General features: G+C 44.7%; 1 protein-coding gene across 7 annotated transcripts in view; it reads right to left on the bottom strand.

Annotated features, from left to right (window-relative positions):
- kmt5b (lysine methyltransferase 5B) overlaps positions 1 to 27,910 on the bottom strand; it is a 76,789-nt gene that overhangs the window by 33,987 nt on the left and 14,892 nt on the right. For 5 of the 7 annotated variants that reach the window (XM_038808196.1, XM_038808192.1, XM_038808194.1 and 2 more), the window contains 4 exons: positions 16,231 to 16,473; positions 12,532 to 12,685; positions 3,039 to 3,204; positions 1,142 to 1,251 (listed from right to left, as the gene is read on the bottom strand). In XM_038808196.1, the coding sequence (XP_038664124.1) occupies positions 1,142 to 1,251; positions 3,039 to 3,204; positions 12,532 to 12,685; positions 16,231 to 16,390 (590 nt within the window). In that variant the 5' untranslated portion in view covers positions 16,391 to 16,473. Of the gene's footprint in view, positions 1 to 1,141; positions 1,252 to 3,038; positions 3,205 to 12,531; positions 12,686 to 16,230; positions 16,474 to 17,795; positions 17,821 to 27,910 lie in introns of those variants that run through there. The other 2 variants (XM_038808195.1, XM_038808197.1) reach the window with 2 other exon arrangements.

Genomic DNA, 27,910 nt, shown 5'->3' with positions numbered 1-27,910 from the left:
GTTCTATATCCCATCTCATTCTTTGGCTACACTTCTGTTAAATGCCTTACTTTAAAAGTAATTTATAAAATCTATTTGAGGTTGCATATTTGAACTCATTAAGTTTCAATATCTAATATTTCTGATGTACCAAATTTTCCATATATACATATAAACTGGATCTTCAGCATACCGTGGGCAGCACAAGTGGATAGCACTGTGGCTTCACAGCGCCAGGGTCCCAGGTTCGATTCCCCGCTGGGTCTGTGCAGAGTCTGCATGTTCTCCCCATGTCTGCGTGGGTTTCCTCCAGACGCTCCGGTTCCCTCCCACAGTCTAAAGACGTGCAGATTATGTGAATTGGCCATGGTAAAATTGCCCTTAGTGACCAAAAAGGTTAGCAGGGGTATTGGGTTACAGGGATAGGGTGGAGGTGAGGGCTTGAGTGGGTCGGTGCAACTAGATGGGGCGAATGGCCTCCTTCTGCACTGTATGTTCTATGGTTGATATACAAGACGTTCCTTCAGCAGTGATGGCCCATGGAAGCCTTCTATTTTGCCAGATTTGCCAAAGTTCCCTTCTTCCACTGCCATTCTGCTGCAACCCATCATTTGTTTCTTGTCACTTGATCACTGCCTTTTGCATCACAGCATAATTATATTTTACATTTTGCAAGAAAAGGCTCAAAGGCTTTCTGCCTGCCATTCCCACCCCTCCAACACAATCCCTTTCCCCTGGCTCTGCACTTGCTTTTAAAAGCTACCCACCCGAAACATCTTTCACTGAATGGTCACCAACTTGGAATGTTAACTGCCTCACCTGTTGAAAAAGTGCCCAGCATTTGTTTTTATTTGTAACATGTAGTTATCAAGTCTGTTTACAATGGAATCAGCTTGATTGTTACACTGCAGAAAGTGCATCTAGATACACATATCTCTTCTGGGGGTAAAAGTAGCAAAAATACTGCTTGCATTCTGTATGGAATGCAATGATTTAATTCCACAGAATCATTTTTGAGAATTGTAGATTAGAGACCACGGGCCCGACCGCTGCTTTTATCACTAATTTGTCCATGAACATAGATCTATTATGCTATTCCAGTATCAAAAAAACATCACAGGTCCAAAATCAATCTGTGACCTAAAATTAGTCGACTTCTTACCATTCCCTGGTTGCAACTATCTTGGCTCCATTTTGCTCCGATGAATACCGATTACAAGGCAAGAGTTCAAATCCACTTTCAGCCGCAAACATTCTCAGATAAATGAAAACCTGCCCAAAATACATTAAATACTTTGTCGGTATAAATACATTTATATAATCTTATACAGTTGAACTTGAGGAATAAAGTTGCGCTAAACCATAATTTCCTCCAAGACAGATGCAAATATTTGATTGACAGATCATTGAACCATAACTCAGCTCTGCACTTGTTGACTTTTGATTTGGTCCAGGAATCTTTTCACATGGAATTGGCTACATCATTATAAGCGCATTAAAAAAAACTGGTCTCACCTCCCTTAGGATATAGTGTTTCATGAAGCTGAACACTGAACGTGTGAATTACAGGTATCCACTCCATTCAGTAGTTCTTTTGATTTGAACCACACTTTATCTACAGGTGCTAAGCAATGTTTAGATGCCAAGTTAAATAATCAATAAGGAGTCTTGACCATATTATATTTACAATGTTGTCATGGTCAGAAAATGTGATATATATAGTCCAATGAATTAGGAGCACAAGGGGAATATTAGAGCCAGTGATGTCTTGCACACCCTCACCAAATTAATTGCAGCCATACAAACGGTCAAATTGCAGAAAGCTTTAGTGATAAATACAACAATTCTCTCTGTACTGTTCCGGGGCAAGATAAAATTCCATTCAAACAGCAAAATTATAAGCTCCTGTTTTGTAAGGTATAAACCCACAATATCAATGACTGCAGTTTAGATTGCACCCTTCTTAAAATTATACATTGAAGACCATGACATCATTTGCATCAGCATCACCAAGTGCCTTTGTTGCCTAGAATGAACCTACAGAGGCAACCCACTCCACAGGAGTTTGTACTGTTATAGATTTCACATACATAATGAACTTTCCTGGCAGCCAAATGCCTGCTCCAAAACAAAGCCAACAATCAGCTCAGCTTGCCCACAAGTTTTTCCTTTTAAAAAGGGTAGAATCAGAGTGATTATGTTCCTCCTCTTGCATCCATGACAGCTCTCTGCAAGAGCAACTCACCTAGTCCCACTCCCTGGTCGCTTTCCCTTTGCCCTGCAATTATTTTCTCCTCAGGCAATGATCCAATTGCCCTTTTGAAAGGTAGGATTGAATTTGCCTCCATCACTCTCATACATTACATTCCAGATCCTGACCAGTTGCTTCTTGACCCTTTCACCAATGCAGTTTCCCCCCATCTACTCTGCCCAGACTCATGATTTTGAACACCACTGTCAAATTTCTACTGAACCTTCACTAAGGAGACCCAGCTTCACTAATCTATCTGCAGAACTGAAGTCTGTCATCTCCAAATCTTTCTACACCCTCACCAATGCTTTCACATCCTTCATAAGCCCAGAATTGGATACAAAACTGCATTTTGACCAGCATTTTATAAAGGTTCACTGCAACATCTTTGCTTTTGTACTACTTCTCGACTCTTCCCCTGTGTATTCTTAACTACTTTCTTAAGATGGCCACCAGATTCAAAATTATATTCTAAAACCAAAGAGCGAGCAAATTGGGCTATATGGAAAATGGAGAACAACAGGCTACACGATCGTAGAACATTTTATTAAATAACAGAGCAAGAACGCACACAAATATTTTACACAGAAGTCATTAAATTTCCAAAATTTTCCTAGTGAAATTCAACAGGAGGTAAACACTCAAGGTGCAATGCAAAAAGCATTGGAAGATTTGGAAGGCTTTTATGCTTCATTCAGATTTTTCTGTCAAATTGTGTCAAAATAACATTTCAGAGAGCTGGAGCATTTTGGATTATTTAAACCCTTAAGCAAATCTTTTCATGGAAAAAATAGAAAACTCCACATACATGCTCCTTAAATAACTTTTCTTGACTTTTGTTTTTGTTAAGGAAATAGTGTCTCGCCCATTCTCCCGTTGTTAGTGCTTTGAAGGCTTTTTCTAAATTCTCCTTCCTCTTGAAATCCTCTATTACTTCTTTGAGGTCTTCCTGTCTTCCTTTTATGGGTCGAAATCTGACATGGAAAGAGAGTTGAACAATAAATTTTATGCATAGTATAAAGTTGCCTAATGAAGTACAAAGGCAATTGAAAGACGTTTATTTTAAAGTCAAACCATACAAACAGCTTGTACCTCCTCTAATAGTTACAACATATCCAGTCTCAAAGACCACCTTGAACTAAAATAGTTACAAAGATAACTTTGGAAATGGTGGGCCATTGGCCATAACTTCCCAGTCTTCCTTGGATATAGGCACGGTGCCAGAGGACTGGAGAATTGCAAATTTTATAACCTTTTCTTTGAGAAAAAAGGTGTAAGAATATCTCCAGCAACTGCAGGTCAGTCATTTTAAACCGTGGTGGTGGGAAACATTTATAAAAATGATAATTTGGGACATAATTAACATCCATTTGGATTAAGGAAAGCCAGTATGGAATTTGTCAATCCAACTTAAATCAAGTTTGTTGATGCAGTAACAGAGGGTTGATGAAGGTAATGCGTTGATATGGTGTATGTGGACTTCTTTAAAGAAAAATTCAATTTAGGTTTTTAATTTTTTTAATTTGTTCATGGATGTAGGTGTTGCTGGCTGGGCCAGCATTTCTTGCCCACCCCCAAGGGCATTTAAGTGTCAACCACATTGCTGTGGATCTGGAGTCACATGCAGGCCAGACCAGGTAAGGATGGCAGATTTCATTGCCAAAGGGCATTAGTGAACCAGATGGTGGAGTTTCATGATCACCTTTAGACTTTTAATTCCAGATTTTTATTGAATTCAAATTCCACCATCTGCCATTGCTGGATCTCCAGAGCATGACTCTGGGTCTTTGGATTACTAGTTCAGCGACAGTACCACTGCCTCCCTTAATAGTGTGTCAAATAGCACACACACCAGCAAATAAGCCCCATGGCATAAACAGAGCAGTGAGAGCAGGGATACAAAACTGAGTGACAGGAAACAGTAGTGATGAACGGTCTGAAGGAGGGATATAGTGAGGTTGCCCGGTGGTCAATGTTAGGTCAACTGTTTTATATTATTGACCCATAGAATTTCAAAATGGATAAATTGGAGAAGCCATGGACAAGGGAAGTACAATAGAGCTGTTCAAAAATCATGGAACAGTCTGGACAAAGATTGGGAGAAAAGGTTGGCGGAAGCATTTGAGAACCAGAGGACATAGATTTGAAGCCAATTGGAAAAAGCAGTTGTGACAAGGAAACTTTTTTAAAAAAAATGTAGCAAGTTATGCACTCCAAGGAGTATGGTGGAAGCAGATTCAATTTAGGCTTTCAACACGGAATTGGATAATTATTTGACAGGAAATATTTGCAAGGCTACTGGGAAAAGGTGGGTTGTGGGACTCGATGAAATATTCCTGCAGAGAACTAGTACAGACACAACAGGCCAAACAGCCTCCTGTGATTTTATAAAAACTATGGTCTGGATATTAATTAAAAAGCTTGCAATAAAAAAAAACATGGCACATCAAATCTTTGTTTATTTAATATTTTATCAAGCCTATTTATGCTGTTCTGGCCTTGGTAATAATGCAAAACTTGACAATTAAAAAGTCAGGAGCAATGTTCCCCTTGAAACTACACAGCAGCAACTAAAGTTCCCAAGCAAGCTGTGCATAAGTTGACCCCTTTAAGCAGCGTGTGTGGGACAGATCAAATGGGTTAAAGGGCTCATAAACTTACAAAAATTATAAGGTGTATTGACCAGGCATAGCTAAAAATTTCAGTGGCCTCAATTAGCTCATCCTTTAATCTTCTGTATTAAAATAAACACAAACCTATGCAACTGACCATAATTGACCTCTTTTAACACTGATATAATCCTGGTGAATCTGCGGTGCACCCCCTCCAAGCCAAATATATAATTCCGGAATTGTGGTGTCCAGAACTGAATACCGTACTCTAAAATGGGGTCTAACCAGAGATTTATTGGACTGTAACATAAAACTTCAATCGCCTTATATTCCAAACTGCCTCATCATCACTATAATACCTACTGGTGAGGTGGGAGGCCTTTCAGTGGAATGCCTATAAGTAAAATGGGAGGACAAACAAAACAAAACAGGTGTGTGACACTAGAAACTGAGATAGCCCATAAAAAGCTTTGCCCCTGAAAATCCCCAAGCGTAAAATACTATGGAAGACTCCAGTTCCCTCAAAAATCATTTAAACAGTGGGACTTGCAGGAGGGAGGCGGTCTTCGCACTATGTTTATATCTGTATTTGTACTGTTTAGTTTTATTATAAAATTATAAATGCCTAATAAAAATGTTTTGCAAAAAAAAAAAAACATTTCAGCATTTACCTCAAAAAAAAAAGTGCCCAAATAAAATGAGTAGGGCAAAAATTGGTTACATTATCAAATGTATGTGGATAAGCGAAAGATTTTAAATCTAGGAAGTCGATGCAAAGAGTCAAGCATTACCTGATGCCGTGTTCCTGTCACCACCTTGCACTTATGAGGAACTATTCAAGATATATTATAATATTAGGCCCACTCTAGCTTTGGGCAGACGGATATAGATACATTAGGAGATTGGGCCAAAATTTGGCAGATGGAGTTTAATGAAGATACATGTGAAGTTATCCATTTTGGCTGAAAAAATAGAAAGGCAAATTATCTAAATGTAATGCAGATTCAAGAAGCGTCTGGGCAGAGGGATCTGGGGGTCTTTGTTCATGAATCACTGAAGGTCGAAATGCAGGTACAGCATGTAATTAAAAAGGCAAATGGAATATTAGTGTTTCTTGCAAAAAAGTACAAAAGCATAAAGTATTTTTGCAATTGTCTCGGGCGTTGAGGAGACCACATTTGGAGTAGTGTGTCCAGTTTGGCTCTCCTTATTTGAGGTAGGACGTGGTGGCATTGGAGGCAGTTCAGAGGAGGTTCACCAGATTGATTCCAGAGATGAAAAGGTTGACGTATGAGGAGAGATTAAACAGCTTGAGCTTATACTCGTTGGAGTTTAGAAGATGAGAGGGGATCTGATCGAGGTGTATAAAATACTAAGTGGGATTGATGAAGTCAACGTACATCAAGTGTTCCCTCATGTGGGAAATCTAGAATGAGATGCCACGGATATAGGTTCAGAGGCGGTGGATCTGGAACGGAGATGGCAGGAAGGTGGTGAATTTGTGGAATTCACTGCCCCAGAGTGCAGTGGAATCGGAGTCATTAAATATTTTCAAGAAAGAGATAGCTATATTTTTGATTAAAAAACAGGTTAAAGGGATAGGATGAACAGGTGGGGAGGTGGATTGGAGACCTGGAAGAGAAAACCATGATCTGATTGAATGGTGGAACAGGTTCGAACAGCTGACTTGCCTACTTCTCTTAATTCCCATGTTGTTCCTATGTTTTTGACCATGATCACAATTTAACTAAAGTTGGGTAGTTAAACAGGAAACTGAACTAGCACCCAGGGGTTATTGATGGTTTGCCAAATTTATTTTTCTCCCTTCCACTTTCCTAATGACAGTAACTCATGGGAGGATGTGATACCACCAGCACTGGGTACTTTCAGTACTGTAGTTGAGTGGCCACTAGCAACACGAAACACTTGGTTCAAAGGTCATTTAAAAGTAAAACCTGATTTTGTATTTATCAAGAGCAATAAACTTGTCTAATACTCTTTCCTATGCAAGGACGATCAGCTGCACAAGGACAATCAACACGACACCAGTTAAAAATTCTAATTAGTTTAGACCAATCTAAAAATTGGGGCTTTTTGGTCTGTTTAGCTCAGCTAAATACTTCCCCTACCAACCGATAGTTCAAAGATGATCAAAATGTATTCTCCCCCACCCAGTCCCCCAGATTCTAATTATAATTGTAGTCATTGAAAGTGATGGACCAATAGGAAGACAGACTGCTTGGTGCTGGGGCGGGAGCTATCGAGTCAGCATGGGTCAGCTGACTCTCTGAAGCGCAGTGGTGGATGGACAGGTGTCAAGCTGGAGCTTGACTTGGGGGATTGGATTTTTAGTGTTATTGCTGGGGGGGGGGGGGCGGTTGTGTTGAAGGCCCCCCCCCCCCCCCCCCCCATCCAGGCTGATCACATGGAACATGAGAGGACTGAATGGGCCGGTCAAGAGGGCTCACGTGTTTGCGCATTTGAGGGAACTGAAGGCAGACATGGCAATGCTACAAGAGACACACCTAAAGGTTACAGACCAGACGAGATTGAGGAAAGGGCGGGTTAGCCAAGTGTTCCACTCAGGACTGGACTCAAAGACCGGTTTGGGGGGGGGGGGGGGGGCAGCGATCTTGATCAGCAAATGAGTGGCATTCGAGGCAGGGAGAATCGTGTCAGACAAGGGGGGTAGGTACATAATGGTGAGTGGGAAGCTGGAGGGCGTGCGAGTGGTACTTGTGAACATATATGCTCAGAATTGGGACGACATGGAATTTATGAGGCGGGTGTTAGGTAAGATCCCAGCAATGGGGAGGTGCAAGTTGGGGTGGTCTGGGAAGCGTTGAAGGCGGTGGTTAGAGGGGAGCGGATATCTGTTCGGGCGCACAGGGAGAGGGGGAAGAGGGTTGAGAGGGAGAGGTTGGTGGAGGAAATGATAAGGGTGGACGGGAGGTATGCGGATGTCCCGGAAGAGGGGCTTTTGAGGAAGCGCAGCAGTCTCCAAGCGGAGTTCGATATACTGACCACCCGGAAGGCGTAGGCGCAGTGGAGGGCGCAGGGGGCGGTATAGGAGTACGGAGAGAAGGCAAGTCGGATGCTGGCCCACCAGCTCCGGAAGCGGGTGGCAGTGAGAGAGATGGGGGAAATCACAGATGCAGGAGGGAACCTGGTGCGGAGTGCTAGGGACATTAATGGGGTGTTCAGGTCCTTCTACGAGGAGCTGTACCGGTCGGTGCCCCCTAGGGAGGTGGGCGGGATGGGCCACTTTCTGGATAAGCTGGAGTTCCCAAGAGAGGAGGAGGAGCGGGCGGAGATTCTGGGGGGCCCAATCGAGTTGGAGGAGCTGATGGACGCGCTGGGGAGCATGCAGACAGGGAAAGCACTGGGACCTGACGGGTTCCCGGTGGAGTTTTATAAGAAGTTCTCAGACCTGCTGGGCCCGTTGTTAGTGAGGACCCTGAATGAGGCCGGGGGGGGGGGGGGGGGGGGGGGGGGGGGCTTCACCCCCGACGATGTCTAGAGCAATAATTTCACTGATTCTGAAGCGGGACAAGGACCCCCTCCAGTGTGGGTCTTACAGGCCGATCTCGCTCCTCAACGTGGACGCAAAGTTGTTGGCTAAGATACTGTCCAGGAGGGTGGAGGATGTGGTCCCGCTGGTTATCCATGAGGGCCAAACGGGGTTTGTGAAGGGGAGGCAGCTGAATGTCAATGTGCGGCGGCTTCTTAATGTTATGATGATGTCAGCGGTGGATGGGGAGGCGGCAATAGTAGCATCGCTGGATGCGGAGAAAGCCTTCGATCGGGTTGAGTGGGGCTACCTGTGGGAGGTGTTGAGGAGGTTTGGTTTGGTGAGGGATTCATTAGCTGGGTGAGGCTGCTGTATAGTTCCCCGGTAGCAAGCATGGTGATGAACGGGAGGAGGTCGCAGGACTTTCGGCTGTCCCGGGGGACGTGCCCCTCGTCTCCCCTGCTCTTCACGTTAGCGATTGAACCCCTGGCCATGGCGCTGAGGGATTCAAAGAAGTGGAGGGGGATTGTGCAGGGGGAGGGGGGGGGCACCGGTTGTCGCTGTACGCGGATGATTTACTGTTGTACATTGCGGATCCGGCAGGGGAAGGATGCCAGAGCTGTTGAGGATACTTGGGGAGTTTGGGGACTTTTCGGGCTATAAACTCAACATGGGGAAGAGTGAGCTGTTTGTACTGCACTTGGGGGACCAGGAGAGGGAGATAGGGGAGCTCTCGTTGAAGAGGGCGGAGAGGAGCTTTAGATATCTTGGCGTCCAGATAGCTAGGAGCTGGGGGTCCTACATACTTTGAGGCTGGTGGAACAGATGGAGGAGGATTTTTGGAGGTGGGACGCGCTGCCACTCTCCTTGGCGGGCAGGGTCCAGTCGTTAAGATGACGGTGCTCCCGAGGTTTTTGTTTCTTTTCCAGTGTCTCCCCATCTTGATTCCGAATGCTTTCTTTAGGAGGGTTAAGAAGAGTATTCTGGGGTTCGTGTGGGTGCGGAAGACCCAGAGAGTGAGGAGGGTATTCCTGGAGCGAGGCAGGGAGGTAGGTGGTTTGGCTTTGCCCAACCTATGTGGGTACTACTGGGTTGCGAATGTGGCAATGATTCGTACGTGGGTGATGGAGGGGGGGAGGGTGCCGCATGGAAGAGGTTAGAGGTGGCGTCCTGTGTGGGCATGAGTTTGGAGGCACTGGTGACGGCCCCGCTCCCACCCCCCCCCGGCAAGGTATTCTAAAAGTCCAGTAGTGGTGGCTTCCCTCAAATTTTGGGGGCATTGGAGGCGGCATTTTGGGGGGGGGGGGGGGGGGGGGGGGGGGGGGGGGGGGGGGGGGAAAGAGAGTCACATAACCTGATCATGGGAGGGGACTTCAGTACAGTCATTGATCCGGAATTGGACCAGTCAAAATCCAGGACAGGGAGGAGGCCGACTGCGACAAAGGAATTGAGGGTTTTATGGAACAGATGATTTGGGGGGGGGGGGGGGGGACTTTTTTGTTCTGAGCAGGGTGCTAATACCGAAGGTGGTGGATACCGAGTATTCGGCAATTGCAGTGTCAGATCATGCCCTCACCGCTACGGGTTAGTGTTAGTGTGGAGAGAGGGCAATGCCTGCTGTGGAGACTGGATGTGGGGTTGCTGGGGGACAAGGCGGTCTGTGGGCGGGGGAAACAAATGATACGGTGGCAGTCTCTGCAGCGACGGTCTGGGAAGCTTTGAAAGCAGTAGTCAGAGAGGAATTAATCTCGATATGAGCCCACAGAGAAGAGTTGGAACGGCTGAGAGGGATAGATTAGTGGAGGAGATACTCCAGCTGGACAGGAGATACTCGGAGGCCCCGGACGCGAGGCTACTGGGGGAACGGCGGAGGTTACAGGTGGAGTTTGGGCTGTTGACCACAGGGAAAGCAGTGGAACAGTTGAGGAAGGCGGGGGGGGGGGGGGGGGAAGAGAGAGAGAATCTATGAGTACAGGGTAAAGGCAAACAGAATGTTGGCGCACCAGCTCAGGAAAAGAGGGGCGGCCAGGGAGATAGGTAAAGAGTAGAGACGGTAATACTGTCCTGGATCCAGAGGGGGTGAACGAGGTGTTCAAAGACTTTTATAGTAAATTATATGAGTTGAAACCCCTGGCTGGGGTTGAGGGGATGAGGCAATTTATGGATTATGATGTTCCCGAGGGTGGAGGAGAACCTGGTGGAGAGGCTGGGAGCCCCAATTGAGATTGAGGAAATAATCAAGGGGCTGGAGGGCATGCAGTCAGGCAAGGCTCCAGGGCCTGACAGCTACCCGGTGGAATTCTATAAAGAAATTTTCAGAGATATTGAGCCCATTACTGGGGAGGACATTTAACGAAGCAAGAGAGAAGGGAGTCCTCCCTCTCTTCCCCCCTCCCCCCCAACAATGTTGCAGACCTCAATTTCATTGATCTTGAAACGGGAGAAGGATCCAGAGCAATGCGGGTCATACAGGCTGATTTCTCTACTGAACGTGGATGCCAAACTGCTGGCTAAGGTACTGGCCACAAGGATAGAGGACCGTGCCCCGGGGGTAACAGGGGAAGACCAGACAGGATTTAAGGTCAGGCAACTCAAGTCCAACATTCGAAGGCTTCTAAATGTTATTATGATGCCCTTAGAAGGAAATCAAGTGCTGTGTTTAGAGAACTATTACTCCTCATTGTCACTGTCCAAGGTAGTCACCTAACAACGGTTGGATTCTGCCCATAACCAAGAAATAGAAAAATGCAACATGAGAATGCCATGTTCATACGTATGCAAAAATGCTTTTATTTTTATTAGTTCTTATGGAAGAGAAAAAAAGCTTTTAATGCACAATCCAAAATTAAAGAAAATAAACATACTTCTCCATTGAACACTGAAAACAAAGCAAATTAACTGGTTGGCTGTATCTGGAAAGAACAGTCAGCCAGACATCCAAGTGAACCGGCTGCATCTTCAGGTACTATCAGCTTTCCTATAATCTTCTCAGTAGATCAGTTGCATTGAGGTATACAAGAGCAGTTAACAAGGACTCACCCTCAGCTGTTTGTCTTGCCACAAGAATACACTTAGCACATTGAAGATGAAGAATTCACCACATTGGAAAACACCAGTGAATCTTGTTGTCAAGTTGATGTACACTACAATAACAGCTTGACTTACCGTTTCTGTTTTACTTATCTGATGACCCCAGGTATTCTTTTCACAAATTATCGCCAGCGAACCTTCATCGTTGTGGGACACTTCATTTTAATTTGTCCCATTTCTAGCATCAAATGATCACGCATAAATGATTTGATTTAAATATTTTCTTCACCACGTTTTAGGCAAAATATTAACCACTTATTTTATCTTGCGGATTATAGCTTTTGTGCACCATCCTTTTTCCAAATGGCAATAGTGCTGCATTTGGCTGACATTTTTGGTGCAGAATGTTCGGTGGAAGAGAGACCGCTCATTAAACATTTATTATTTTTTAAATCACTGGGAAGAAAATAGTCAAATCTGCTTCTGCTGTTACCCATCATTTACAACCATTGAAACATAAATAGAGAAAACAGTTATTACCAAAACAAAAAAAAATAAAATAAAATGTGGGACAGGTACTTTAACAGGTACCTTTTAACCATTTATTTTTTTAAAAAGCTTAGCTTTTAAAATAACAAAGAGGGGGAAAAAATGACTTGGATTTTGGAAGTAGTGAGGACTGAACCTATATACTGAACATTTTAAGTCACACAGCCCATACAGCACTCGCCTCCCAATTAGGAGGTCACGGGTTCGAGTCCCAGGACTGCCTGCTACTTGAATCCCCCTACCTCAAATCGGGTCAGTTTGGTCAGTTCTTGGCTAGGCTGCAAGAGCGTCGCGCAGAAGCGAGGCGTTCCATCTCGGGGGAGGTAGGAGGAACTGACATCGTCAGGCTCACCCCATTTCAATCACACCTGCCTGCCAAACACGGAGCGTTATTGATGGCGGTCATCGGGAGGTCCGCGGCCCAAACCATCCCACCCTCCTGGTTGGAGGAGGATGTGAGGTGGTGAGCAACCTACAACAGGAAAAGAATGGGAGAAAAAAAAAATAATTTTTGTATCGCATCCACAAATAGATTACAATTTACCGCTAATGCATCAGCAATCTATTTAGATTTGAAAACTGGAGTGGAGGATACTTGCCTGACATACCTGGTGTTCATTTTGTGTGTCTGGAAACCCAGATAGGGATCAAGGACTAAGCTTGTTGCTAGATCATCATTTTCACACAGCTCTTTGGCTGTCATTCCAGTGGAAGGTACATATCGAGAGCCATGACCCTCAAAACCCATCATGCCTAAAAAAAAAAGATATTGTGTTGGTAGCGTCTTAATTGGCATTTAGAAAAATAATTTGCATTCATAAAGCACTTTTCATGACCTCAGGATGTTCAAAAGTGCTTCACAGAAGCATTTTGAAGTATGGAGAGTTTAAATAATCTCAAGGATGCTATGTCGGAATTATTCTATTCAATGTCACTAAAGCATGTTTTTGCTGTAAAAAAAATTCTGTCTCATTTCCTTGAATCAGCTTTCAAGTAGATGACATTTTTACCAATTGGGGTAGTGTTCTGGATGATATGATATTCCATTAAACAAAGTCAATGGAAAAAAAAAGAATCAACCACATACACTTAATGTAAATAATTGACATTCATCCCAGCCTCATGTTCTACCAATATTTGTGGAATCCCACCTAGTGTCCGCAATCTTTAAAATATCAGATTGTTGACATGGATTCATTCATCAACAACATAAGGTCATCAAAAGAACAAAGTATCAATTAATACACATTTCACATCCAATAGATTCATTATATAAACAGAAAATATGAATTTTAAAGATGCTTCGGTTACAGCATTGTTTTTCAAAATTCTTTCATGGGTTGTGGATGCTGACGGCAAGGCCAGCATTTTTTTTTTTGCTCATCCCCAATTGCCGCCAAAAAGATAGCAGTGAGACACCTTCTCGAACCACTATCGTCCATTTGCTGCAGGAACACCCAGTGCAGTTTTTTCCGTTTATGATTTCAGGGGATGTGGGCATCACTGACAAGGACAGCATTTCAGAAGGCAGTCAAGAGTCAGCCACATTGCTACTGGTCTGGAGTCATATTTAGGTGAAACCAGGTAACCACGATAGATTTCCTTTCCCAATGACATTAGTGAACCAGATGGATTTTTATAACAGTCATAGGTTTCATGGTCATTTTCCTGAGATTGGCTTTTATTAATTGAATTTAAATTCAGCCAGCTGCCATGGTGGGATTTCAACCAATGTCCCCTGAACAGAAACCTGGGCTTTGGATTACCAGTTTGATGACATTGCCACTGCTCAACTGTCTTCCCAGGGAGTACCAGGATTTTGATCCAGTAACGTTGAAGGAACATAGAACATAGAGTGCAGAAGGAGGCCTTTCGGCCCATCGAATCTGTGCCAACCCACTTAAGCCCTCACTTCCACCCTATCCTCATAACCCAATAACCCCTCCTAAACTTTTTGGTCACTAAGGGCAATTTATCATGCCCAATCCACCTAACCGGCACGTCTGTGGGAGGAAACTAGAGCACCCAGAAGAAACCCACGCAGACACAGGGAGAATGTGCAGACTCTGCACGGACAGTGACCCAGCGGGGAATCGAACCTGGAACCCTGGTACTGTGAAGCCAGTGCTATCGACTTGTGCTGCCGTGCTGCCACAGTGCTATCCACTTGTGCTACACAGCGGAACTGTGATGATTGATTAATTTTTATTGTCACATGTACCGAAGTACAGTGAAAAGTATTTTTCTGCAGCCAAGGGAGCGTACACAGTATGCACATAGATAAAGAATAAATCGACAGAGTACATGCAGTGCGGAACAAGGGGCCAAACAAAGCAATACATGAGCAAGAGCAGTAAAGGGCATCGTGAAGTGTTCTTACAGGGAGCAGATCAGTCCAATGGAGAGTCGTTGAGGAGTTTAGTAGCTGTCAGGAAGCTGTTCTTATGTCTGGATGTGAGAGTCTACAGACTTCTGTATCTTCCACCTGATGGGAGGGTCTGAAAGAGGGCAAAGCCTGGGTGTGAAGGGTCTCTGATAATGCTGTCTGCCTTCCTGAGGCAGCGGGAGGTGTAGACAGAATCAATGTGCGGGTGGAAAGCTTGTGTGATGGCGTTGGGCTGAGTTCACCACTCTGCAGTTTCTTGCGATCTTGGGCCGAGCAGTTGCCATACCAGGCTGTGATGCAGCCGAATATGATGCTCAACATGGCACATCTGTAGACATTTGAGAGAATCAATGTAGACATGCCTTCTTGAGCTGCTGCAGACGAGGTGTAGGTACAACCACAGTGCTGTTGGGGAGGAAGTGCCGGACTTTGCCCCAGTGACAGTGAAGGAACAGCGATATATTTCCCAGTCAAGATGGTGAGTGGTTTGGAGGGGAATCTCCAGGTGGTGGTGTTCCCATGTATCTGTTGCTGGTCTTTCTAGATGGTAACAGTCATGGGTTTGGAAGGTGATGTACAAGGAGCTTTGGCAGGTTCCTGTACTGCATCTTGTAGAATTAAAAGTGCATTAGAAGCATTTCAGAGAAGGTTCACTCGACTAATAACTGGAGGGATTATGGGGATATTAGAGGAATTCGGCTGCTTTTCGGGATACAAATTGAATATGGGTAAGAGTGAGGTCTTTGTGAACCAGACGAGGGGGCAGGAGAAGAGATTGGGTGAGATGCTGTTCAAGGTGGTGAGAGGGAGCTTTCGGTATTTGGGTATCCAGGTGGCACAGGAGTGGGAGCAGCTGGATACACTGAATTTGGGTCGGTTGGTACAACAGGTGAGGGGGGGGACTTTCAGAGGTGGAACGCACTCCCTTTGCCATTGGTGGGGCGGGTGCAGACAGTGAAAATGACGGTCCTCCCGAGGTTGTTTGTTTGTTTCCCAGAACCTCCCAATTTTTAGCTCTTTAAGGAGGTGAATGCAGAGATCTCAGGATTTGTTTGGGCGGGTAAAACCCCGCTGGTGAAAAAAGGTGCTGCTGAAGCGCGCGTGCGTGTTTGGGGGGGGGGGGGGGGGGGGGCTCCCAAATTTCATTAACTACTATTGGGCAGCGAATATTGCGATAGTCAGGAAATGGGTAATGGGGGAGGGGCCAGTATGGGAGCGGATGGAGGCGGCCTCATGCAAGGACACAGGTTTGGGCGCAGTTAATAGCACCTCTGCTGTTCTTGCCCGCTGGGTGCTCCACAAGCCCGGTAGCGGTGGTAGCCCCGGAGGTGTCCAGAGCTGGCAATTTTCGGTGTGTCAGAGGACCCGGGAGCCCAGGAGGAGAGAGAGACGGACATCCTGGCCTTTGCCTCCCTGGTGGCCCAGAGACAGATCTTACTAGGGTGGAGGGACTTGGAGCCCCCGAAGTTGGGATGTGGGTTAGCGACATGACAATTTTCTCGAGTCTGAGAAACCCTAAGTTTGCCATGAGGAGTTTGTTGCAGGGATTTGCACAGTGGTGCTTTGTTGCAGGGATTTGCGCAGCTGTTCATCCACTTCTTCGAGAAAAATTAAGCTGTGGGGGGTGGGGGTGAGAGGCATGGCAGAGATGAGAAAGGATAGAACCAACAGAGGGGTGGTTGGTGATGCTGTTTGTGTAAGCCATGTTGGCTGGGGTCTGTGCCCGGGGGTTGTTGGTTATATTGTGTTTTCGTTGAAATTTGATGTGTAAAATTGTTAAAATTATAAATGCCTCAACAAAAAAAATGTCTTCTTGAAATGCAGTGAATAAATTATAAACACACATTATGGTGGTTAATTGTTTTGGCTTTGTTCATTCCTCAACCAATCACAGAAAAATTAAGCCACTTACGGGTGCTACGTTTTCCAAGTGCGATTCTTGTGTTGGTCCTTGAATTTACCCTTCCAGAGTGCTGTAGTTTGGTTTGACTCGGATGCTCATTGGACAACCTTCCCACATTTTTCCTGCTGCCATTTACATACATATTCCTCGTTTCGCCCAACCACTTCATACCCACAAACGACTTGAAGCCGTTGCATTTAGTCTACATCAGGACAAGGCAACCTTTCTGTACAATAAATTCTGATCTTCTCCCTGTTAAAGCAAATACATGGTATTAATAGTACTACAGCAACAAGCTTCACTTGTTAATCTACAAAATGGCCACAGTACATTATTAAAGAAGATTACAAATTAGCCACAAAAAGTATTTGAACAGCTAAGAATTTTTTAAAGGGATGTTGTGTTATTCATATAACATACAAAATAGGTGAGTAGGCCATTTGGCCCTTCTATCCTGCTCCACCGTTCAAGATCATGGCTGATCAGTTTGCACTTTTTCACATTCTCATTCATGGTTATCCTGGCACAGCGACACCTACTTCTCTCTTGTCAAAGAGACCAATATACTTCTCTCTCAGCATAAAGAGAGTCAACCCCCTCACTCACACAGCTGTGGATGGTTAACTGGGAGATGTTATATATGTTGCCTGCCCCAATCAGGAAGGATCCAGATGTGAAGGTTGAGGTCCTGGTTACCTTCATCACCATTTGCAAAACTGCCCTTGCCGAGCACTCAGATTGCAGGTAAAGAAAAAGCTCCCAGACAGACAAGCTGAGGTGGATAAGGCATCCTGATGAACGCTCTCCTCCCCCACCTCTCGCTCTAAACAGCCTGTTCTCTTCCAAGCTGCTTCTTGATGCTAAAGGCCAACAAGGATGGTTACTAAAGTAGTGTGACTGGGAGCAAGTTGATTAATGTATTATCACCAAAATCAGCCACGTCTAATTTTAATGCCCACCTAGCACTTTTTTTCTGTCAAAAGTAGTACATCAAATTGCCTAAATAGTATTGCTAATAGCTGTAACATTACAGCTGGAACTACAACTCTCAGTTTACTAAATGTTGAACATTGATTCAAAGGAAGGAGAATGCGAAGGACACTGAATGCCAGGTATAATTAAGTGTCTCATTCACATTTACTGTTTGCGAAGTAGAGTAATATTGGGAACTGGCAGTAAGGACAACAGTGAATATTTTAAAATGCACATATAAACAATAGAGTGGATCCAAAGGAAAAAGTAACCGGTATGAAGAGCAATCACTGAGATACATTTGTAATCCTTAAATTTACAACTGATTAAAATTGGCAAGCTTCTACATTTATCAAAAATCTACTTTTGAGGATGTCAGTACCAACTGAGAACTCCGTTCAAGGTAAATTGTGATTTTTTTTTTTAATACTTTCTATGCACATTACCATTGCTGAAATCACCCACCATCATTCTGGGATTATTTTACCTGGATTAGTGCAGCTCTATGAACACTCAAGCAGCTTCACCATCCCACTTGGTTAGCACATCAAACAACAACTTCAACATTCACTCCCTCTACCGCCAGTGGCAGCAGTACGTACCATCCAATATAAATTGCTGAAGTTCATCAAGATTCCTTAAACAGCACCTTTCAATTCCAAGACTTCTATCACCTGGAAGGACAACGGCAGCAGATGTATGGGAACACCACCACGTCCCTCAAAGACACATCACCTGGCTTGGAACTAGAATCACCGTTCACTGTTGCTGGGTCAAAATCATGGAACTCCTTTCCTGACAGTAAGTGCACTACACCAGAGACTACAGCAGTTCAAGGCAGCAGCTCACTACCACCTTCTCAAAGGCAAATGGAAATAAGCAACAAATTCTGGCCTTACCATCAATGGTAAAATAATTTTTAAAATTCTACTATTGTAGTGTACTACCAGTAACTTTTTACGACCAGTAGCAACAAGTAACACCGTTTTCTCAAAGTGATAATAAACCTCCAACAGTAAATATTGCAATGTTACATATATTTGAACATTTTTTCAAGTCTGCTTTTTGATTATCATAGAGAATTGAATATAACATTCCTGGAAAAGATAGGAACACAAGAATTAGGAGGAGAAGTAGGCAATTCAGCCCTTCGAGCCATTTGCTTTATGATCATCATAGGGAATTGAATATCACATTCCTGGAAAAGATAGGAACATAATAATTAGGAGGAGAAGTAGGCAATTCAGCATATTCGAGCCTACTCCGCCATTCAATCAAAACATGGCTAATCTCTTCCTGGTCTAAAATCCATTTCCCCACCTGTTGACCATATCCCTTTAACCTGCTCATCAAAAAGATATCTATCTCCTCCTTGAAACCATTTAAATGACTCAGATTCCACCACATTATGGGGTAACGAGTTCCACTAACTCACCACCCTCTGTGAGAAGTAATTCCTTCTCATCACAGCTCCAAATCTATTACCTCTCAACCTACATCAGTGACCTCTCATTCTAGATTTCCCCACAAGGGGGAACACTTGGGTGAACCTTTACTTCATCAATCCCACTTAGTATTTTATACACCTTGATCAGCTCTACGCTCATCTTTCTAAATTCCAGCGAGTATAAACCCAAGCTGTTTAATCTCTCCTCTGATGTCAACCCTTTCATCCCTGGAGTCAATCTGGTGAACCTCTCTGAACTGCCTCCAATGCCACCACATCCCTTCTCAAATAAGGAGAGCAAAACTGAACACAGTATTCCAGATGTGGTCTCACCAACAGTCGGTACAATTGCAACAACACTTCTCTACTTTTATATTCCATACCAACTTCCGGCGATTCATGAAGAAAGACACCCAGATCCCGCTGCCCAGACGCATCTTGAATCTGCTTTCCATTTAGATAATAATTTGCCTCGCTCTCTTCGGCCAAAATGGATAACCTCACACTTTAAACTCCATGTGCCAGGGGGCGGCACTGTGGCGCAGCGGTTAGCACTGATGCGTCACAACGCCGAGGCCCCAGGTTCAATCCCCATTCCAGGTCACTGTCCATGTGGAATTTGCACACTCTCTGTCTGCGTGGGTCTCACCCCCACAACCAAGATGTGCAGGGTAGGTGGATTGGCCACGCTAAACTGCCCATTAATTGGAAAAAATATAATTGGGTACTCTAAATTTAAAAACAAACTCATCTGCCAAATTTTGGACCAATCTCTTAGCCTATCTATATCCTATATGCTTTCCCAGCTATTTTAGTGGCGTCCGCAACTTTTGCTGTATTACACTCTGTCCCTGCTTGCAGATCAATTGTATAAATTGTAAAGAGTCGAGGTCAGAGGACTGAACCCTGCAGCACCCCGGGAGTTACAGTTCCCCAGCCAGAGAATAACCCATTTATCCCTACCCTCTGCTTTCTGTCAGTCAGCCACTCCTCAATCCAATCCTGTGATCTCACCTTCTGGATCAGTCCTTTATACCGCATCTTATCAAACACCTTCTTGAAGTCTAGATATATCACATCCACAGGTTCCTTAATATCCATCTTGCTGATTACGTCCTCAAAGAGCTCAAGCAAGGGGCGGCACAGTAGTTATCACTGCTGCTTCACAGCTCCAGGGTCCCAGGTTCAATTCCGGCCTCGGGTGACTGTATATGGAGTTTGCACTTTCTCCCCGTGTCTGTGTGGGTTTCCTCCCACTGTCCAAAAATGTGCAGTTTAGGTGGATTGGCCATGATAAATTGCCCTTTAGTGTCCAAAAGGTTAGGTGAGGTTACTGGGATAGGGTGGAGGCGTTGGCTTAAATAGGATGCTCTTTCCAAGAGCCAGTACAGACTCGATGGGCCAAATGGCCTCCTTCTGTACTGTAAATCTATGATTCTATAAAGTTTGTCAAGCATGACTTACCACTCATAAAACCATGCTGGCAATGGTGATTTGAGCTTTGTCTTTCCAAACGTTCAGTCATCTCCTCCTTCATGATTGATTCCAGTAACTTTCCCATGGTCAAGCTAACTGGTCTATAGTTTCCTACTTTTTGCCCCCCTCCTTTTTTGAATAGGAGCGCCATATCTGCGCGTTTCCCATCCAACGGGACCTTTCCAGAATCCAGGGAATTCTGAAATATCATGACCAATGCTTCCATTATCTCCACTGCTACCTCCCTTAATACCCTAGGGTGCAGGCCATCAGCTCCCAGAGATTTATCGGCCCTTAATCCCATCAGTTTATTCAATACCGTCTCCCTAGTGATGGTTAATGCACCAAATTCCTCTACATTAACTGTTGTTTTGGGCAATTTCTTATTATCTTCTACCATGAAGACAGAGGCAAAATAATAATCTTTATTAGTGTCACAAGTAGGCTTACATTAACATTGCAATTAAGTTACTACGGAAATCTCCCAGTCACCACACTCCGGCGCCTGTTTGGGTGCACAGAGAATTCAGAATGTCCAATTCACATAACAAGCATGTCTTTCGGGACTTGTGGGAGGAAACTGGAGCACCCCGGATAAACCCACGCAAACACGGGGAGAATGTTCAGATTCCACACAGGCAGTGATCCAAGCTGGGAATCGAACACAGGTCCCTGCCGCTGTGAAGCACATTGGTTCAGTGCCTCCACCATCTCCGTGCTCCCCATTATTACCTCAGCAGTATCATCCTTCAAAAGGGCCAACATTTAATTTAGCTATTCGCTTCCTCTTTATATATTTTTAGAAGCTTTTGGTATCAGTGTTTATGTTTTCTGTTAGTTTCCTGTCATTGTAGCTCTTTTAATTTTATTTTTTGTAGCCTTTTGCTGAACCTTAAAGTTCTCCCAATCCTCCAGGTTACCACTAGCTTTTGCATTATGGTATGCCCCAGTTTTTGCCTTTATGCCTTCCTTGTTTAGCAATGGAACGCTTTTCACCCTTTTACAATTCCGTTTCCCCTCAGGAATGTACTTTTGAGTGGTATTTAATATCTCCCAGAATATCCGCCATTGTTCCTCAACTGTCCTACCCTCAATTATCTCCGTTCCTCATCTACCTGGACCAACTTTCTCCGCGGGCCATTACCTCTGCCCACGCCAAAACTCTAATATGTCACTCATAACTAAATCACTTTTTGAATAGAGTAGAAAATCCAGGCTGATACGCCAGTGTGGTAATGAGGGAGCAGGGGCTGGAAGTGCAATATTTTGGATGAAGCATTAAAACAAGTTGTCTACCCTCAGGTGTTAAAGATTCTATGCACAATTTTGATTTGTTGGGGTACTCTCCAGTGTGTCCTGGCCAACATTTATCCACCGACTAACTTTGTGGTGAGTGTACTGGCTGCTGCGTTTGTCTTTTCTCATGAGAACCTGCCCAAATCGTATTACATCCAACTCTGGCAATACCCAGCTCTGGCTCACTTGCCCAAACTCCTCCACCATTGCCAAATTATCAGCCTACTAATTCAACATCTACTGCTGGATGAAGTGAAATTTCCTCCAATAAAACCATGGGAAGACGGAAGCATTGCTACAATTGCCGATTACTAATTCCATTTCCTAGCTCTCATCCTAGCCTCACCCCTCACTATCTTTAACCTCCCAAAGCAACCATCATCCTCAGTAGTATTCAGATCGCAACACTGAAAAGAGACCAAAATATGCCCAGGGTGCTCCTACACTAGCTACCTGATCACCCTAGTCTGTCTGATGGTCGTTCATTCCTCATCTGTTTACACAATCCGATTCTGCAGAGCAACCACCTCTTGGAAAGCAGCTCTGAGCTTTGTGATGTACTGCAGCGACACCAGCTACTGTTCAAGGTGGGAAACCCAGATACAACCTCTTTGGGCCAATTCAGACTCACAGATGCAAAAGTGCCTAAAGTGAGATCAGGAGTAATATTTGATTGCCAGCAAAAGTAGGAAACTAGAATCCAAGTTTTCATAATTAATCACAAGCAGAAAGATACAACAGACATACTGATCTACTGAAAAATGTCTTTCAAGACTTCAGGATATCCCAAAGTACTTTACAGACAGCCAATTAAGTATTTTTGATGTAGAAAAAGTGGCAGCCAACTTCCACATAACACGCATCCACAAACAGCAATGTAACAATGACCAGATAATCTTTTTTATTGATGTTAAAGATTACTGATGCTGATTGAGGAATAAACATCTAAAAGGGCACCAGAGGTAACACCCTTGTTCTTCGAAGAGTGTTTAACATCCACAGGGAGGACCAAGTAGACCAGGCCATGTTTTAATCTCATTTGAAAAATGAATGCATCCCACACAACAATACTTCAACTTTGCAAGGAACTAGAATTAGTAGCCAAATAAGGTAACTTTTCTGTTGCAGGTGTGAAGTGTTGTACACGTCCATGACTTTTACAAAAATCTCCAGATTGAACAGTTCTGTTATGCTACTACCTTGATGTAAAAAAATAAACAGATAAAGATAAATCATCAAAGCCATGCCCTCCTTGGAGCCAATCAACCACCAGCTTGAGCACTGTGGATCATCTTTGCCATGAGTACCAACGTGGTTTGTGACATTAAATAATAAACTTATTCCAAATGACAAAGCACCTTTAAAACTAAATAATTATAGTAAGTCCTCAACTTAGAAAGCTAAAAAAAGTAACAAGCAACCTTGCCATCTCCCAAGATCGAGGCAAAACCTTAATCATAAACATTAAAGACAATTCATAGAGGGAAGGGGAAATGTAACAGGATTGCAAAGATAAATAGAACACCGCACAGTTGCCTCAGATGCCCCCTCCTCTATCATTGACCACATGTCATCACCAACATCACTTTCTTTACCATTTCTTCTGCCTTTTCATATGTAGAAGAACTTGCCCCATTTCTTGACCTTAGGATGCACCAAAATACAATACAGCCAATGAAGTACTTTATTGAAGTGAAACTCCTGTTGTAATGAGTCCCTACCTCTAGCCTCTACAAACCTTTCCCATCAACTTCCAAGCCAATGAACTGGTGGACTTGGTTCAGTCACCAACCAACCCTTTTGCTTTCAAATGCAAAATTACCTCTCTCCCCAAAAAAATTAATTTGGCCTGTACACTCATTCCACCCGAAATGTTGCCCCAGCTTACACTAATTAACCAAAGATACTTCAACACGATGTTGCCTCTTGGCCTCTCCCTCAATTACTTTTTCAAACTTCGAGTCCTTCTATCATAATGCCATCAGCACAGGAATTTTCCTCAACAAAATTAATGATATTAGTTTCAAATGCAACCATGGAGCTTTAACCTTTCTTAATCTCTTCTGCAATATTCAACATAATCAGACCATTCATCCAACTTTACTTCATGGCACCTCAGCAGGATCACCTGCATCGTTTGACAATTAACTCTGCTCAAATATCTCCTCCAGGTTAAAGTCCAACAGGTTTGTTTCTAATCACTAGCTTTCGGAGCACTGCTCCTTCCTCAGGTGAATGAAGAGGTAGGTTCCAGAAACATTTATATAGACAAAGTCAAAGATCCAAGACGATACTTTGAATGAGAGTCTTTGCAGGTAATTAAGTAGTTGCAGGTCCAGATGGAGCAGGTTAAAAGAGGGGTGAATTGTCTCAAGCCAGGACAGTTGTAGGATTTTACAAGCAAAGGCCAGATGGTGGGGGGTGAACGTAATACCACATGAATCCAAGGTCCCAGTTGAGGCCGTACTCATGTGTGCGGAACTTGGCTATAAGTTTTGGCTCGGCGATTCTGTGCTGAAGGCCACCTTGGAGAGCACTTAGCCGGACATCAGAGGCTGAATGCCCTGGACTGCTGAAGTGTTCCCCGACTGGAAGGGAACATTCTTGCCTCGTGATTGTTGCGCGATGTCCGTTCATCCGTTGTCACAGGGTCTGCATGGTCTCGCTAATGTACCACACTTCAGGACATCCTTTCATGAAGCGTATGAGGAAGACAATGTTGGCAGAGTCGGACGAGTATGTACCACGCACCTGGTGGGTGGTGTTCTCACGTGCAATGGTTTTACCCATGTCGATGATCTGGCACGTCTTGCAGAGATTGCCATGACAGGGTTGTGTGGTGTCATGGTCGCGGTTCTGAAGGCTGGGTAGTTTGCTGCAAACAATGGTTTGTTTGAGGTTGCGCGGTTGTTTGAAGGCAAGTAGTGTGGTGTGGGGGTGACCTTTGGCAATATGTTCATCTTCACATCGATGACGTGTTGAAGGCTACGAAGATGATGTTGTAGTTTCTCTGCTCCGGGGAAATGTTGGACGACGAAGGGTACTCTGTCGGTTGGTCCCGTGTTAGTCTTCGGAGGAGGTCGGTGCGGTTTTTTGCTGTGGCACGTTGGAACTGTCGATCGATGAGTCGAGCGCCATATCCCGTTCGTACGAGGGCATCTTTCAGCGTCTGTAGATATCTGTTACGCTCCTCCTCGTCTGAGCAGATCCTGTGTATACGCAGGGCTTGTCCATAGGGGATGGCTTCTTATGTGTTTAGGTGGAAGCTGGAGAAGTGGAGCATCATGAGGTTATCTGTGGGCTTGTGGCAAAGCAAAGTGCTGAGGTGACTGTCCTTGATGGAGGAGTGTGTCTCCAAGAATGCAACCGGTTCTGGAGGGGAGTCCATGGTGAGTCTGATGGTGGGATGGAACTTATTGTCATCGTGTAGTCACTTCAGTGATTCTTCGCCAAGGGTCCAAAGGAAAAAAATGTCTGTACCTGGTGTAGCACATCGGTGAAGGTCCTGTGCGGTGAGGAGGTCTTGGTCAAACTTGTGCATGAAGATGTTGGCATATTGAGGTGCGAATGTGGTCCCCCATGGCTGTTCAGTGTGTCTGGAAGAAGAACTTTTTGTCAAAGGTGAAGACGTTATGATCCAGAATGAAGCGGATGAGTTGCAGAATTGCGACTGGAGATTGGCAGTTGTCGGTGTTGAGTACAGAGGCGGTTGCAGCAATGCTGCCGTCATGGAGATGCTGGTGTAGAGAGCCGAGATGTCTATTGTGACGAGGAATGTTCCTGGTTCAACTGGTCCATGGGTGCTGCGTTTCTGTAAGAAGTCCGTCGCATCGCGACATAAGCTGGGTACGTTGGGTTTCAAGATGCCCTCGATGTAGCCAGAGAAGTTCTCAGACAGGGTCCCATTGCCTGATACGATAGGACGGCCTGGTGTGTTGGCCGTGTTTATTTTTGGGAGGCAGTAGAGATGTCCAACGCGGGGAGTACGTGGGATGAGAGCACGTAGGGCGCTCTGAAGGTCTGGATCCAAGGTCTTGATCAGTCTGTTGAGTTGGTAGATGTGTTCCTTGGTCGGATCTGCAGGTAACTGTAGTGTTCCTGGTTGTTGAGTTGTCGGTACACTTTTTTTTGCAGTAGTCCGTTCTGTTCAGTATGAAGGTGGCTCCTCCTTTGTCTGCTGGTTTGCTGACGATGTTACGGTTGGTCTTGAGAGCGCAGATGGCATTTTGTTGTGCTTAGGTGACGTTCGGGGCTGTCTTGTGAATGCGACTGATGGCGAGACCATGCAGATGCTGCGACAACGGATGAACGGAAATCGGGCAACAATTGCCAGGCAAGAATGTTCCCTTCCAGTCGGGGAACACTTCAGCAGTCAAGGGCATTCAGCCTCTGATCTTTGGGTAAGCATTCTCCAAGGGAGCCTTCAGGACACGCGACAACGCAGAATTGCTGAGCTAAGGAGCAGTGCTAAGGAGTTGGACTTTAACCTGGTGTTGTAAGATTTCTTACTGTGCTCAACTTAATCCAACGCCGGCATCTCCACATCACAAGCATCTCCTGAAATAGTTTTGTTCCAAGTTACTACATTACAACTTTAGAGTTCCTTGGGTTCCCCATGATCCCCTCCTCTTCCACATCCGTTCAATGATTCAGAGACAGGTTCCACATGCACTTCAAAGATACCTTGCTCTAGCTCTCCAACACCGACTTTTACTTGCATCTCAAGCTGCCATGACTATTTTGGTATTAAATTATGGATGAATCAGAACTTCCATGGAATAATGGCCTAATCTACTCAATTTCTTCTCACAGAGCAATCCCCTTCATTCCAGAAATCAGTCCAGTGAACCTTTATTACACTCCCTCCAACAGGAGATGAAGTAGGCCATTCAGCCCCTCAAGCCTGCTTCACCATTCAATAAGATAATGTTGATTTGCTTGTGCTTCGAATTCCACATTCCAATTTATCCCCGGTAACCTTCAATTCCCTTCCGAAGCAGATTCTACCTCTGCCTCCAAAGCCTACCGAGGCAGAAAGTTCTAAAGTTGCATAATAAAATCCTCATTGGTCATAATTTTAAAATAGTGCTCTCTCGTTCTGAGCTCACCCACAACAGGAAACACCTTTCTGCATCCAGTTTGTCAGACCATTCAGGATATTTTGTACTTCCAAGATGTGGTCTCACCAATGCCTGGACAACTGAAACATAACATCCTTATTTTCATATACAATTCTTCTCATAAGGGTGGTATTCTATCAACCATTACTTGCTGTCCCTGCATTTTTTTTTGCAAAATATATTTGTTGAATATTTTGATATACAAGTACAAAAAAACAAACCAAATAAACAAGCCCAAACATCCCCCCTCCCCCCCCCCCCCCCCCCGGAACCCCACCCACCCTAGCTTTTGATAGTGACCGTTCTTTGAAATACATGGCAAATGGCTGCCACCTTACATAAAACCTCCCAATCAAACCTCTCAACATGCATTTATTCAAGGTACAAAAACTCCATGAGATCCCGCAGCCATGGCAAGGCACTGGGTTAGAAGCTGACCTCCACTCCAACAGAACCCGCCTGCGAGCAATCAGCAAGGCGAAGACTAAAACATCTGCCCCCGTGGCCATCTCCAGCTCGTCCAGCACCCCGAAAATTGTTCTCGAGGACCATGCTCCAATTCTCTATGTAAGATCGCCAACATGGTGCTAAAGGAGGCCCAAAGGTTTGGCAGCTTAGGACATGCCCAAAACATATGCACGTGATTCTCTGGGCCTCCCAACACTGCTCACACATACCCCTTCAAACACTCGCCTCATCCAAGCCCTTGTTAAATGTTCCCCACGTACCACCTTTAATTGTACGAGCCCAAGCCTTGCACACGACGAGGTGACATTCGCCCTCCCCAGAGCTACACACATCCGCTCCTCCACTTCCCCTACCTACCCTCTCACTCTTCCTCCCACTTGGCCCGAATCACCTCCAGCATCACTATGTCCTCTGCCAGAATCCTCCCATACATTCTGGAAGTACTTCCCTCCTACACTCCAGACAGTACCCTGTCCACCTACAATAGTGGCAACACTAGAAAGGTAGGAGAAATCTTCCCAGCAAAATTCTGAACCTGCAAGTATCTGAACGCCTCAGACTGCACAAACCCGCACTTCTGCGCTAACTCCTCCAAACACGCAAACCACTGCCCCTGGAAAAAATCCCCAATTACTGCCAATCCCATGTCCCATCCCAACCTCTAAATTTAGCATCCAATCTAGCCGCTTCAAACAATCTAGCCCTTAATCAAAGTCATCTTCGACCCCCCACTCTCTTCTCTCTCCCCTCCCTCTCTCCCCTCTCTCCCCTCTCTCCCCCCCCCCCCCCCCAACCACCCCACACCACACCACATCACAACCACCTTAAAATGCTGCTGCAATTGCCTCCATATTTTCAATGTGGCCATCACCAACGGATTCCCTGAAAATTTCCCGGAAGCAGAGCCATC

Source organism: Scyliorhinus canicula, chromosome 9 (assembly GCF_902713615.1).
Source record: "Scyliorhinus canicula chromosome 9, sScyCan1.1, whole genome shotgun sequence".
NCBI classification, from domain to species: Eukaryota; Metazoa; Chordata; class Chondrichthyes; order Carcharhiniformes; family Scyliorhinidae; genus Scyliorhinus; species Scyliorhinus canicula.
Note: the sequence above shows the minus strand (reverse complement) of the source record. Positions and strands in the feature narration are given on the sequence as shown.